The sequence below is a fragment of the Triturus cristatus genome, chromosome 4_2, assembly GCF_964204655.1.
Source record: "Triturus cristatus chromosome 4_2, aTriCri1.1, whole genome shotgun sequence".
NCBI lineage: Eukaryota > Metazoa > Chordata > Amphibia > Caudata > Salamandridae > Triturus > Triturus cristatus.
In genome coordinates this window covers 418,494,523-418,507,990 of record NC_140586.1, presented here as the reverse complement: position 1 = coordinate 418,507,990, position 13,468 = coordinate 418,494,523, and the positions used below count along the sequence as shown (strand labels likewise).

The following is a 13,468-nucleotide window of genomic DNA, read 5'->3' as shown; positions in this document are numbered from 1 at the left end:
GTGCCCACGCCAAAACTCGAACCGATTTTCCCAGCTCCTTAGTCAGCAGCTAAGGTCTAACGCCACATTATCTCCTCCTGTCCTGAACCTGCGACTGCAAGGGCTCTTTTCACATTTTAAAAAATGTTTGTAAACGTGAGTTGCTCAAGATCACAGGATGGTGTGCCCACGCCAAAACTCGAACCCATTTTCACAGCTCCTTAGTCAGCAGCTCTGGTCTAACGCCACATTATCTCCTCCTGTCCTGAACCTGCGACTTGCAAGGGCTCTTTTCAGATTTTAAAAAATGTTTGTAAACTATCACTTAGAACAAGTACCGCACAGTACAGTGGAATAACGTGCCATCCTCCGTCTTTCTTTTTTATAAGCAGTTTTATAAAGCATGAACAGTACCCAAACGTATTATTAGTGCTTGACATGAGCACCACTTACTTTACACGGGACTGTTCAGTTTGGTAGGAACAGGGAGAATAAGTGATTTGCTCAAGATCACAGGATGTTGTGCCCACGTCACAACTCAAACCCATTTTCCCAGCTCCTTAGTCAGCAGCTCAGGTCTAACACCACAGTATCTCCTCCTGTCCTGAACCTGCGACTGCAAGGGCACTTTTCACATTTTAAAAAATGTTTGTAAACTATCACTTTGAACAAGTACTATAAAGCATGAACAGTACCTGAACGTATTATTAGAGTGCTTTACATGAGCACCACTTACTTTACACAGGACTGTTCAGTTTGGTAGCAACAGGGAGAATAAGTGATTTGCCCAAAATCACAGGATGGTGTGCCGACGCCAAGACTCGAACCCATTTTCCCAGCTCCTTAGTCAACAGCTCTGGTCTAACGCCACATTATGTCCTCCTGTCCTGAACCTGCGACTGCAAGGGCTCTTTTCACATTTTAAAAAATGTTTGTAAACTATCACTTAGAACAAGTACCTCTCAGTACTACCCTTATACCCTACTACCACCCCAAACCCTCTTCTACACCTCTTCTAACCCGCTAATACACCTCTACTACCACTACAGCCCTCTACTACCCCTGTAACTAGGAAACACACTCGGTCACAACAGCATCACTCTACACCACCACAGGATCACTCAGTGCCACAACAGCATCACTCAGCGCCACCAGAACATCACTCTGCGCCACCAGAACATCACTCTGCGCCACCACAGCATCGCTCTGCGCCACCACAGCATCGCTCAATGCAACCACAGCATCACTGAGCGCAAACACATCACTCTATGCCACCGCAGCGTGTCCGCTTGTTTTATTAAACTAACAGCAAATAATATAATATTATTCACTATTAGTATAAGACACAAGCATTGGCATATCCAATAGTTATTGCCTTTGGGACCTTATAAGTGTTTACTTATCCAGCACAATATCCTTGGTGCAACGACATCAACTGTTGCATGGGTAAACACTTATAAGGTCCGAAAGGCGAGACCTGTTGGCTATGCCAATGCTAGTTTCCCTTTAAGTTACAGATCCGAGTTGGATCGGTAAATAAAAAGGACAAAGTGGGAAAACAGTTTTTCTTAAAGTGGGTGGGCGAAGCAACACAGGGACGGTGGGGGGGGTAGAGAAACGCAAATGTGGAGTGTGAGGGAGTGGAAAGCAAATTGGCAAGAGGATACAAGTTTACCAGCGACGTTCCAAGGGAGGGATAAACACAATATGGACAAGGCAAGCCATCAAATAAGAAGTAGGCAAATGAGAGTGACAGTAAAGCCAACCAATAATAAACAATGCTCGGGCTGCATAGCTTATTTACATTACTGGTAAATTCACAATACGTCTTTCACAACCAGCTGCACTGTCTATTAAACTCAACCTAAACATATTCCATACTTCCTTTCCGTGCATTGCGTGCTCCCCGCATAACCTCTTTCCTTCTGACACAATCATTTTGCAGAATCTGCTCTTTTTTGCCACGTAGAAACCACATCTGCCTGGCATTGGTGCATGCACACCGTCTTCGACAGGCGCTGCCATTTTTGCAACGATACAGGCTGACTCCAGGAAGGAACAAATCATGCAGCCATCCCAACACTACGGGCTTGTGTCTAATCAAAACAGAAAGCAGACGTCATTTTAGCAGCCATCTTGGAAAGGGCTGATTGGAAGAAAGTTGACGAGGGGAAGTGAGAAAAGTAAGCATGAACACCTTCAGAACGCACTATTTATACTCATGTGAAGTATTTTGTTTTGTCGGTAGATAAGAACGACACAGTGACAACATTACATTTAGGTTGGGATCCATCAGACGCTGCCTCTATTAGGTACTTCGTTACCCAGCAATTGCGTACGTTGAATACTGCAAAACACTGATACTGCAAAACAGCGAAGTTAACATTATTACGTTATTAATCTCTATATTACACAGCGTCCAATATGTCACAATTTGACATATTTCATAGAATCGTAAATCGGCACACAACTAATGTGTACCAATTTAGGATCAAGAAATAGGATAAGAGCCCAGAACAATGACGACTCCCTGTCCTGCTTTCTCCGGTTCCGCCCCTTCGTGCGTGAGGTTAGAGGTCCTACATTACGTCGGCGCTGCGGGCGGTTGCCTGTAGTCTCAGCAACGGCGGGCGGGTAGCGCCAAACTCAAAGCTGGAAATCCTTTGGAACCTGAGATCCTGCGGGGCAGAAGTGGGAACACCGAAAAAGCCGCTGCTCGGAGAGTACCAGAGACAGGGGAGCATGATCTGGCAATGGCTGACCTCCTCTTCAACCAGCTGGTGGCCACGCAGATAAAGTGCAAGGACTGTGAGGAGAGGTGGGATGAGAAATGGGGTGTCAATAGGAAGAACCCGGAAAATCTATAAGGGTTGTGCGCCGGGAGAAGGGTCATATTGAGAGGAAACATGCATACTTGTCAGCAATTAGTGAACGCCACAGTTAATAGCCTTAATGACAATTTGGTAGTTTTCTATTTGAGTTTTGTGGGTACTATTACTTTGGCTTAAATTGTATTGGTGTTGACGATTCTTCCTCGTATATGTTTCTTTATCGTTTTTGTTGCTGGGCGCACCATAATATGATAAGCAAAGATGGTTGGTCAGGGTGCAGTTATGTTATTAGTTGTACTTTACATATGGGTTTTCACTCGGGAAACTCTATCAAATATAAACCATAGAGCAGGTTGTGGCAGGTTCGGTTTCCTTGTAATTACTCGATGTCCCATTTTGCAAATGAAAACCAGTATGAGACCTCGTATTTAGTTAAAGCGTTTTGTAGTACTCGTTCCATCTGCAAGGAAAGATTGCGAGTGGTCTATCCATGCTGAGAGCACGTTAATGTTTAAGCAGCAGTATCCTTTATTGATGCCAGAATGTCTTACATTTGAATGTAATTAAACATTAATTATGGGCTAGAGTGGAAACTGATTAGGCGTAGAGGACAGCTTGAATCTTGAGAAATATGTCCCGAAAGCGCAATGCTGTATAAGTCCAGTCTTAGTGAAGCATATCCAGAAAATAGACTAACTTCCCCAGCAATATTGGCGCTTCATGGGCACGAGCAAGTTTGGGAACCAGCCGATTGCAAGGGAGGTGAGCCTACATTTTAGGCTCCGTGGTCCAGGCGCGCAACACCCATTGGGCTGAACGGGCTTCAGACCCCCCCCCCCCCCCCCCCCCCTCATCTTCAAGGTTCAGATGACAGCACAACACACTTTCTTGATTTTCAGGGATCTAAAATAATGAAGGAATGAACCTTTTCCCCACTTTCATTTGTATTAAGCCTCCACTTTTGTTCTCGGATGCTTTAGAATCCGAGAATGTGATTTTAATGACCCCTTCTGAGAGGCCCAGAACCAGCCGGAGGCAGCCAGCCTCTGAAGGTTTCAGCATCCCTCCCTGCCCCCCACCTTTTGTTTTCTTTGAGAGGGGTGCCACCGAGGTGATATCCTTGCCTGAAGCAGGGATTTCACGTAAGTACGTTTGATGTGCTGTGCAGCATGAAGTGTGAAGATGTGCACAGCAGGGGATGTGACGCCAGCAGGAATTCCTTTACAAAGGAAAAGCGTCACCCGCACTGGCCATCCCTTTACCCCTGCTGTGCACATCTTCCCACTCCCTGCGCCAAGAGTCCTGTTGTGTGATCTTGAGTTTCATGCCTGACCTCTCAAGTGAGGCCCCGCCTGCCCTGGGCATTTTGGACACCGCTTTTCGAAGAACACCTCAACTGATTTTTTTTCTCAGGAGCTGTCCTTACTTGTATCCAGTCTGTACTTGGAGCGTTGTTTTACTGGATGTTTTTGGTGCATGAAGTTTCTTGAAAGTGGTTTCCTTGTTCGTAAAATGCACTTGTGTGGAATTTCCCCAGTCTGATATAAATAATGTCTCGTAGAGATATCTGTTGTCTGCGGTGTCATCCAGTTCAAGATCCTGTACTTTTGGGTCGTAATGTATAGATGCGCTGAAGATCATGCAACAGGTGTGACTTTTCAGTCACACAAAAATCTCCAAACTGCAGCCAGGATTAAAGGCCACCTCACACTGCAGAGTTCAAACATTCATCTTACTAACGCAAACTACAGCGTGCTCTTCCTCACACTGCACAGGTGCAAATGTCACACTCATGGAAGCTGCAGGGGTCTCAGTCTCACAATCAGCCCAAAATGTAGGTGGCATCAACATTCACCCAACACTGCATGAAGGACTCAAGTTCACCGCACACTGAAGAGTACAAACCTTAGTACACTCATGGAAACTGCAGGGGTCCCATCCTCACACTCACCTCAAACAGCAGCTGGAACCAACCCTCACCCCGAACTGCTGCCAGGACTAAAGCTCACCTCGCACTGCAGAGTCTAAACATTAATTACACTCGAGCACACTACGGAGGGCTCATCCTCAAACGGCAGCTGAGACCAACCTTCACCCCACACTTCATGGAAGACTCAACTTTAGTGCAGAGCGCAGGGGCCCAAATATTGCCCTTATGCAAACTACAGAGGTCACATTCCAGGGCTGGCTTTAAAGAAATGCAACCAGTGTGGCTGCACTGCGCTGACCTGGAGGGGGACGCTGACCTGAGGGGGCGTGCTGTGTTTAGCCTAATTTAATATTTAAAAGCACCTGCCGCACAGTTTCTTGGGTGTCCACGTTTCAGGCAGAAACAAAAATGTCAAGATAACTCTTGTGATTAATGATCCTGCTAGACAGAGAGAGAGAGATGGAAGTTTTGTTTAGTGGCACTTTTTACTTGCTTTAAAGTAGCGTAGATGGTTAACATGCCTGCTGCAAAGAACAGGTCTGTATTTTATGTGGATAGCTGAGTGGATTAGTAAAGCCAGCCTTTACCAGCGCTTTAAACAAATTAAATGGATGTGAGAAAGGGGCTATGGAGAGATGAGGGGCATTGTTGCCTGATGGTGGTGTTTTCACTGTTTTCTTTCATCTTAACCTTTTTATTTATTTCCGCCTTTATCTTTCCCATAGTGCCCTTCCCCCTTCTTCTTCTCTTCTGCCCCCCTTTCTTATTTATTTATTCTTCCTCTTGACTCTTTTAATCTCCTTCTCTTGTTCCTGCCATTACTGGCTCGTCAGTTTTTTTTAATTTTCTCATCCTCTTTTCTTTTCTTGCTCTGTTCTTATTTATCTTAGCGTTCTGTCCTTCCTTCTTTCCCCCACTCTTTATTTTCCCTTTTCATGTTTTCTTGTTCAATGGTGATAACGGTGCTCTATTGTTGGATACAAAGAGGAGGGCGGGGTCTATAAAAGAGTAAAGAATGGGGTAAAAGTGCACTGCTGGCTATGTTATTCACTTTTTGCGTAAGGGCTGCCTCTTGCTATAGCTCCATAGTACCCTCAAAATCTGGCATCTGTTAATTCTCCCCTAATATCCGTCTGTTACTCAAATTATAATTCACCTACCGTGTCCCAATCTCTACTCTCCTGTTATTTATATCTGCCCCCACTCAAAAAAAACCTATAATAAACATTAGAACAGTTATGAAAAAGTTGCCAACACTAAAAAAATTTTTATATACATTTTTATTTTAATAAGGCCATTTAATTAGACATAATCTCATCTTAATTGTAGAGAAGGTAACAAAAAAATGCTTAACACTTTAATTATAACTTTCCAACATGCTGCACAGCAGCCACACTGCTCAACACTAAAGCTTAAACACATAACCAATAGCTCTGACTAAACACTTATAAGGTCCCCAAGGCGAGACCTATTGGCTTTGCCAATGCTTGTTTTGTTGTTGGGAGTACAAAAAGTTGAGTGGCTGTGCCGGGAATCAAGCTTGTGATGCGTAGGCTACACATGAGATCAATGCAGCACGCGCTCAATCCGCAGATCTGCAGGAGGGGAGGAGACACATTGCAATGGTAATTGTTAGAGGGCTGTGTCAAGAGCACCACACGTGTGTCCTGTGGTTACTGTGCGGGCATTCTTTGTGTGGCCCGCCGCTGTGCGCACAGTACATCCCAGGTTTACATGCATTATCAGTTTCCTGACTGAACACAGTGAATAGGGGTGCAGGATAGTGCTGCTTATTGCATCCTATGGTCCCTTTATTGGTTGGAAGAGGATGTTGGGGTGGAGGGGAGCTGTGAATGTGCGTAAGCACGGATATAGCGCCTAGTGAGTTTTGCCACTGGTGACAGTGCTCGTGCTGGCTATGAAAGCGGCATATTGAGGTAGGGAGCATGGAAGCGCCTACAGTTGGTGCCTGGGGTGACGCTGTCACCAGAAGCTGGCAACAGTGGCCCAACTATTAATAGGAAGGCGCAAGCAGCCGAGCGGAAAGCAACTCTTTCATTTAAATACTTGACTGGTCCGTTCTATGTTCAATCCGTTTTTATCATTTTTAAGAAATCTTGTCACTGAAGGGCATTACTTGGTTGGAAATAACATGTTAGGCCCTGGTTCCCCACAATGCTTGTGCATTGATGGATGTAGGTGCTTGGTTTCGGTTTCTGAACTCCTGGGTGGGCTGTATGGTAGCATGGTGAAGTGAGAGCAGAGATCCTGCCTTGAGAATGATGGCTGTGAAGTTGTGCAACACCTGGTGTGTCCTCACCTTACACCACAAGTGTGATGGAGGTGGTGGTCAGGGGCGTGTGCTAGGCCTCAGTTCAGCTGTGTGGGCTTGGGGCAGTGATGCCACAGATACCTGCCCCGTGTCTGCTGAGTGGGCCGGACAGTGGTACTATGGACGGGTGGTACTTGCAAGTGATGCTGTTGCGAAGCAGATCGTGGCTTCATTTTCAGCAAGTGGCCTTGAGGCAGTAGTGCCCCTGGCATGTCCTTGCAAGAGATGAGGTGCTGATGAGAAGCAGAACAAGCCCCCTTATCTGCTGAGTGGCCCCGGCCAGTGGTGCCACGGGTGGGGGGGGGGGGGCGTCCCTGTCTGTGATGTCTTTTGAAGCATATGGGGCCCATTTCTATTACATCCAGTCAAGGGGTAGGTTGGTCTTTCTAAAGTAGTCTACAGGACTGTAACAACAGATGATGGCCGAATATGTCTACCATGTCCTAAGTTTGGATTGGTAGTATGTGTATTGCAGACAGGTTCGTAAGTTTATTTGTGGATTTTTAGTTTATTTTCATTTTTTTCTTCGATTCACCCTCTATCTCAAAAAAGACCGATAAAACCTGCCAATCTTAAACATTCACTGTGCTGTAATCCAATTGTTACACCATCATAATACACATTTTACGATGCCTCTTGCAAGTAACCGGCAGTTCTTTGTAAGAATTTCCTCCATCTGAAGCCAGGCCCAATGTGTTAAGCTGATATATAACACCAGGCTTGTTCCCAGGCCATGGGTCTAGCCTAGGATAATTACTTTTTCTTAGTTTCATTTCATATTTTGTTTACAAGGCAAATTGGCTTGTGTGTGGTCTCATTTTGTTATTTTTTTTCATCCTTTAGTATTATTTGGCCATTTGTTAAAACATGTACTCTAGGAGCCTCTTGGTGCTATAGATATGAAACTGATAACAGATTCAGCTTGGTGGAAGGAATTATAGTGTGAAAATACAGGTTTTTAGCTTTTTCCTTTATTTCAGGTGGGATAGTGGTCTGTAATGGTACGGAATAATCTAACACCTAACACAAACACACAAGTACAAAAACACTTGAAAGTCTTAGTTTATTAAATGCAACTTTATCCTACATAGATTACCTTCCTTATGCATTTAGATACCTTTCATGTACTTGTGTATCTTTATATTTATTACTTTGCACTACCCTAGATCTCACCATATATCTCTTGCAATATATTCTCTACCTCCACTCTGACTCATCTCAAACCTCACTACTACTCTCTCCAATGCGCTGCCCTATTTCTAACTCTATACATCTATCAATATATTCTCTAACGCCACTCTTTCATTCATCCTAAACCCCATACTCTTACCTCCTTCCATCATCGCATACCTCTTTTACTATTCAGATCTCCCAAACAAGCCTTTCTAAGCGCTTCCCTCTGACTCTTCCCCCTCCATCCCCAAACCCTCTCCTACTGCTATGAACCCCCCCCCAAAAAAACATTCTAGATTCTTCCTTCTTCTATCCCTCCACTATTCCTTTTCAATACAAATAACAGACTAACATCTCCACCACTCAGATTAGTTTAATATTTCCTTATACCAGTTCCCCACTAATCCGGTTTGGGTTCCAGAGTAGCGTGCTACCCACCAAAAAGCGCTTCAACACCTCATATGAGGTAGTAAGTGCTATATAAATGCAAACCTTTTCCCTCTTCTATCCTTCTCAATCCAAATAACAGACTAACATATCCACCACTCAATTTACTTTCATATTTCACTATACTAATTCACCACTGATCCTCTGTGGGTTCCAGAGTAGCGTGCTTGTCAGGGTTAGTGAGCGCTATATAAATGCAATTACAATAGGAGCTGCACCAGCCGAAGAGGTGAGGATTGGAACTTTGTGACAGGGATATAATTACCAAGTTCTGTATTTTTTGCAGTATCAAGAGCCTGGCATTTGACCTGTCTTTTGAAAAACAGAAAATGTAACATGTAAATGCTTTATTATTTCTCATGCACCCTCTGAATTCCAGCATGGTTATTATGTGGGTGCTGCTGCACAATACCCCACCCACCCCTACTTCCACTGCCTATACATTAAAGCACCATGCTTTAATGTCTGTACTGCCAATAAATTAATGTTTGTTGGTGCTATCGTTTGTAACAACACTGCAAATGGACACATTGCAAAATCTGAAATTCCTTCTGTGTCTTTGGGTGGTGGACAGAGTCCCCTCTTTTGTGTGAATTATATCTGTGAACAGTCTAGGTTTTTCAGAGAGTAGTATGTTGTTCTGGGCTCTTTTGACCCAGTTTCATGGGCACTCCATTAGAAAAAAGGGTGTAATTTTAATCGTCTACATAATATCGTTGTGAGACAATATAATGTACTTGAGTGACACTTTATTGCAAGATGAATGAATCCCTTGTCTGTTATTATATACATGGTTCACATTACCCTCTGTTCTCCAATTTAATTCTCATAAAACTTATTGTTGTCCAGTTTCAAATGCAGAATTTGCCACTTCTTTTTCTCAGCTTGGCCTGGGCATTACCCGAACCTGATTGTCTGCCATTTTTGCCCCGCCCCCATTGAATAACATGTTAACCACGCCCCTTTGTTTGCCATGTTAGCCCCCCCCCCCGAAGTTAAGACCTAGTTGCGCCCCTGCCGTGGTCTGAGGGTAAAGGGATATAATTAGAAAGATTAAATCTATGTTCCTTAAAACGGGGCATTAGAGAGCACTTTCTCAATGGAACAAGAGGCATTACGTTGGAGCAGAGAAGCTAAAGAAAACATGCAAGCAGAGAGAATTGGAAGATTACGAGCACAGACCAAATAGGAGGAAAACAGAATCTTTTGAGCGAGAGAAAAGAATGAAGTAAAGCATCAGGGGCGGCTGGTGACATTTGAAAGTGGTGGGCGTAAAATGAATGTTGTACTGCACTGTGGTGAGCGAGCGTAGTAAGCGAGCCCCTACAACCTACGGAGGGTTTGGGGGGGAGAACATTTTGAAAAAAAGAGTGGGCAAATGGTGCATTTTCAAGCAAATTTGAGGAAGCAGGAAGGTTAATAAAGCAATACGATCGAATTATTTATTTAAGAAATTGTCAATTTTTATGAGCTATAGAGGTGATGGAGATACGTCGCTCAGGAATTATCTAGTGTTACCATTTTACAAAGTGTGCATTTTCTGTGTTCCAAAGCCACTTTTAACTGTTATTTTTTTGTATCTTCTACTTAAGGAAATAGACTTGTAATTACTCGTTGATATTGTAAAATATACAAATAATATTTTAACATGCAGCGCATCCTCCCGAATAATGCCACAAATGGAATACGGTGACTTGAATGTCTTTTTTTTTAAATTTTATTTTTTTAAGAATGCTGCATGTTTCCTGCTCTGTGAAGATTTATCTCTGCATTTTACTTTACTGCGGATGCACACATTTGAGAACATGATTAGGTTGGTGAACGTTATTTTAGAAATGCTGCTATTACTTTCATGCTGCTTATCAAACTGCCTCCTGCTTCACCCTGATCATCTGATGTCTCACCTTGGACAAGTGATTCCTTTGTTCAATGCCCAGGCCGATGGCCTTTTTTTTCAGAGCCACAGGGGCATCTGCATTAAATGTGAATCTCTATGTAGCTTTATTGCTTGAGATGTAAATCATAACAGGAAACCACAGAATAATTCTGTTTTTCCAAATGTTCAGCCACGAACTAATACAATTGGAAAAAAACATTTTTAGCTCTGCTTTTATTTGTAAGCATTTTTTAAAAGTTTTTACTGAAATATAGCTAAAATGTAACTTGGTTTAAAAACACGCCTGTGGGAGAGGGGTCACAATATCCTGTCAGCTCACAGTAAGACATGTACCTAATGCATCTGTTCTGCGTTTAAATTTCACTTTTTTAAAATTAGACCCTGCTTTTACTTTCAATTGCCATATTTCCAAACCCACACTGTTATTTGAAAGCTATTTCAGCTGCCTCAGTGCTGATCTGCAGATTGTGCTGCCCTGGGGTGGGTCTTTGCCATGTTCAGTGTTTGTGCGCCCCTGGGGTCCACAGAGGCCCTAACTGTGATTCCCCCTCTCGGTTTGATTTTATATCGTCACTTTGCAGCCTGGGATTTTTAAGCCACTTCTTATAATACAAGTCACAAGAGACAGGTACCGGCTGCCACGCTACAGAAAGGGGCGCGATGTGCTCTGCAGAGACAGACATGGGATGACCACTACAACAAGAAACAGGCATAGGATGTGCACCGCTGAAACAGAAAAACACCGGCGGTGCTTAGCTGACAAGGTTTCAGATTTCTATGTGTGACAATTTCATAACTTCAGAGAAATTATGAGTGACTTTAACGACTATGAGTGACACTTTCTCGGGAGCAAAATCACGCAATGAAGATAAGGGAAACCTATAAATAACAGAAATTACACCCATTTGAGCAAAAAAGAAATTCTAAGAAGATCTTAAAACTGCTGTAATCACCAGAAATGGAAGGGTATCGTGGGACCCCGGAGATCCAGCTACTGCTTACTGAGGAGGCCAGTCACTGTGTACAGTACAGGAGGCTCGGGGTTTCCAAATCACAGTGTACAAAGGAAGCACAGAGATTATCGATGGCTTGGGGTTTATATAGGGGAGCAGTGTGCACAGAGAAGGGGAGGATGTTGCATACAGCCTGACATTTAAAAAGGTTATACAGGATGCCAATAGACCAAGTATTGAAGGTTAAGGTGTTTACATGGGGCTCATAGCCTTCCTGGGGGTTCTGTAGAAAATACCGGGGAGGCCTGGGCCTGCTTGGTCTACAAAATAGGTCCACGGACTCCACAGCCAGTGCAAGTGCACACAGAATGGATAGGGGTTACAGAGTGACACTAAGGTGAACACTGGAGACACAGGGGGCTGCCTATTGTTCACCCTCTGGATTGCCTTTTGCTGTTTGGCCTTCCCTGCCTGCGCTCCTCTCCCTCCCAGGAATCCTCCTTACCAGCAGGGTCTAGGGAAGCTTGAAGCCTAGCTCCTCGGCGCCCATCCTACGCCTCCTGCCGTGTCCCTCGGCTCCACTCACTTAGGAACAGCTGATTGCACTGCCCTTACTTCGAGGCACTGATAGTGTATGCCTGTGCACAGGAAAGTGTTATGGTTCCCAGGGAGGGCCTTTCTGGGGCTTGCAGTTCTTCCAGTTTCATTTCCCAAAGGAATCTAGTAACGCTTGAACTTAATGTCCCAGCAAGCAACGAGGTAAACCGAGAAAAGATTCACACCCAAAACATATAGATAAAAAGCAGGCACAAATGACAGGCCGGTCATAATCTTTTGTAATAAGCTGCACTCAGTGCCCATTAATGCGCAGCGCTATAATTAATATGCAGACTGTGCAGCACTAAAGACTAGCAAACGGAGGTTTTTGTCTATTCTCTTCCCACAAAGCATGTGACACCCAAATGCGTCCTCAGCCTAACCTGGACGTGTGTGTGGGGAGAGGGAGAGGGTGGGGGAATGGAGCAGGGTGAAGTTCTCGTCTGTTGTGAAGCACCTGCAGTAGAGTGAGACATTGAGCACGTGGTTGTCCAGACCGTGAATTAAAAACAATTTTAATTTTAAAATGTGTATGATGCATGTTGGGCAATTAATTGTGTGGAAAATATGTGGCATTAGCAGACGTAGTATCAATGAGTGCGTTTAGGCCAGCTGCAGTGCAGTCAAATGTACATCTACCGCCAGAGGCGCAACTAGAGCCATATTCCGGGGTGGGGGGGGCGGGTTCTTCAAGCTAAAGGCAGATTCGAGCTGCAGGGGCTCTAAGAAGGGGTGAAAAATATCATAGTCTCGTTAATACGTAAACAGTCTTTTAAAGACCTGTGAAGTACTAGAGTGCGGCTGTGTGTGCCCGGGAAGCTGTCTCATCCCGGGTTGACACACACGACCGGGGGGAGGGGGGGCGTTTGGGGCCTGTGCACGAGGTTCAAGTGAAACAGATAAAGTAGCCTGAAAGGAACTTTTCTAAATGAAACTGAAATTGTACCTACGTGGCAAAAGAAACATGGAATTAATTATTCCAACGTTACCATAAAGGATGTGCTGCTTTTTTCTATCACTCCACGTGCCACCCCTTTTCTGGAGTCTTACTTTCACGATACAACCTTGGCTCACAGACACGTGCATCCTCCATATTGAAGCTCCACTCGGCAGTGACACACCCCGACAAACAACCTCAGCTGATCACAAACCCATCAACCTGATTCCGGATCCCTGGCTCACTAGGAAGGCAGGAGACGGAAAACTTTGAGAGAGGATAAAAAAGCACTACGCGCTGTTCGAGTCTTGGGCACTTGGCGCCATATCTACTGTAGGTAAAAATAGCTGAACTCTCTAATGTAGCCAGGGGACTCCTGTAATAGCAGCTTA

The 13,468-nt window shown here is 44.3% G+C and overlaps 2 protein-coding genes across 2 annotated transcripts in view; one reads left to right on the top strand and one right to left on the bottom strand.

The window, feature by feature from the left end:
- Positions 1-2,141, bottom strand: part of TRMT13 (tRNA methyltransferase 13) — a 101,914-nt gene extending 99,773 nt beyond the window's left edge. The window contains exon 1 of the mRNA XM_085601888.1: positions 1,861-2,141. Coding sequence (XP_085458014.1) covers positions 1,861-2,046 — 186 coding nt within the window. The 5' untranslated portion in view covers positions 2,047-2,141. The remainder of the gene's footprint in view (positions 1-1,860) is intronic.
- A 413-nt stretch (positions 2,142-2,554) lies between these two features.
- The window catches only part of SASS6 (SAS-6 centriolar assembly protein), a 238,305-nt gene continuing 227,391 nt past the window's right edge, over positions 2,555-13,468 (top strand). Inside the window, exon 1 of the mRNA XM_085601887.1 lies at positions 2,555-2,797. Coding sequence (XP_085458013.1) covers positions 2,733-2,797 — 65 coding nt within the window. The 5' untranslated portion in view covers positions 2,555-2,732. The remainder of the gene's footprint in view (positions 2,798-13,468) is intronic.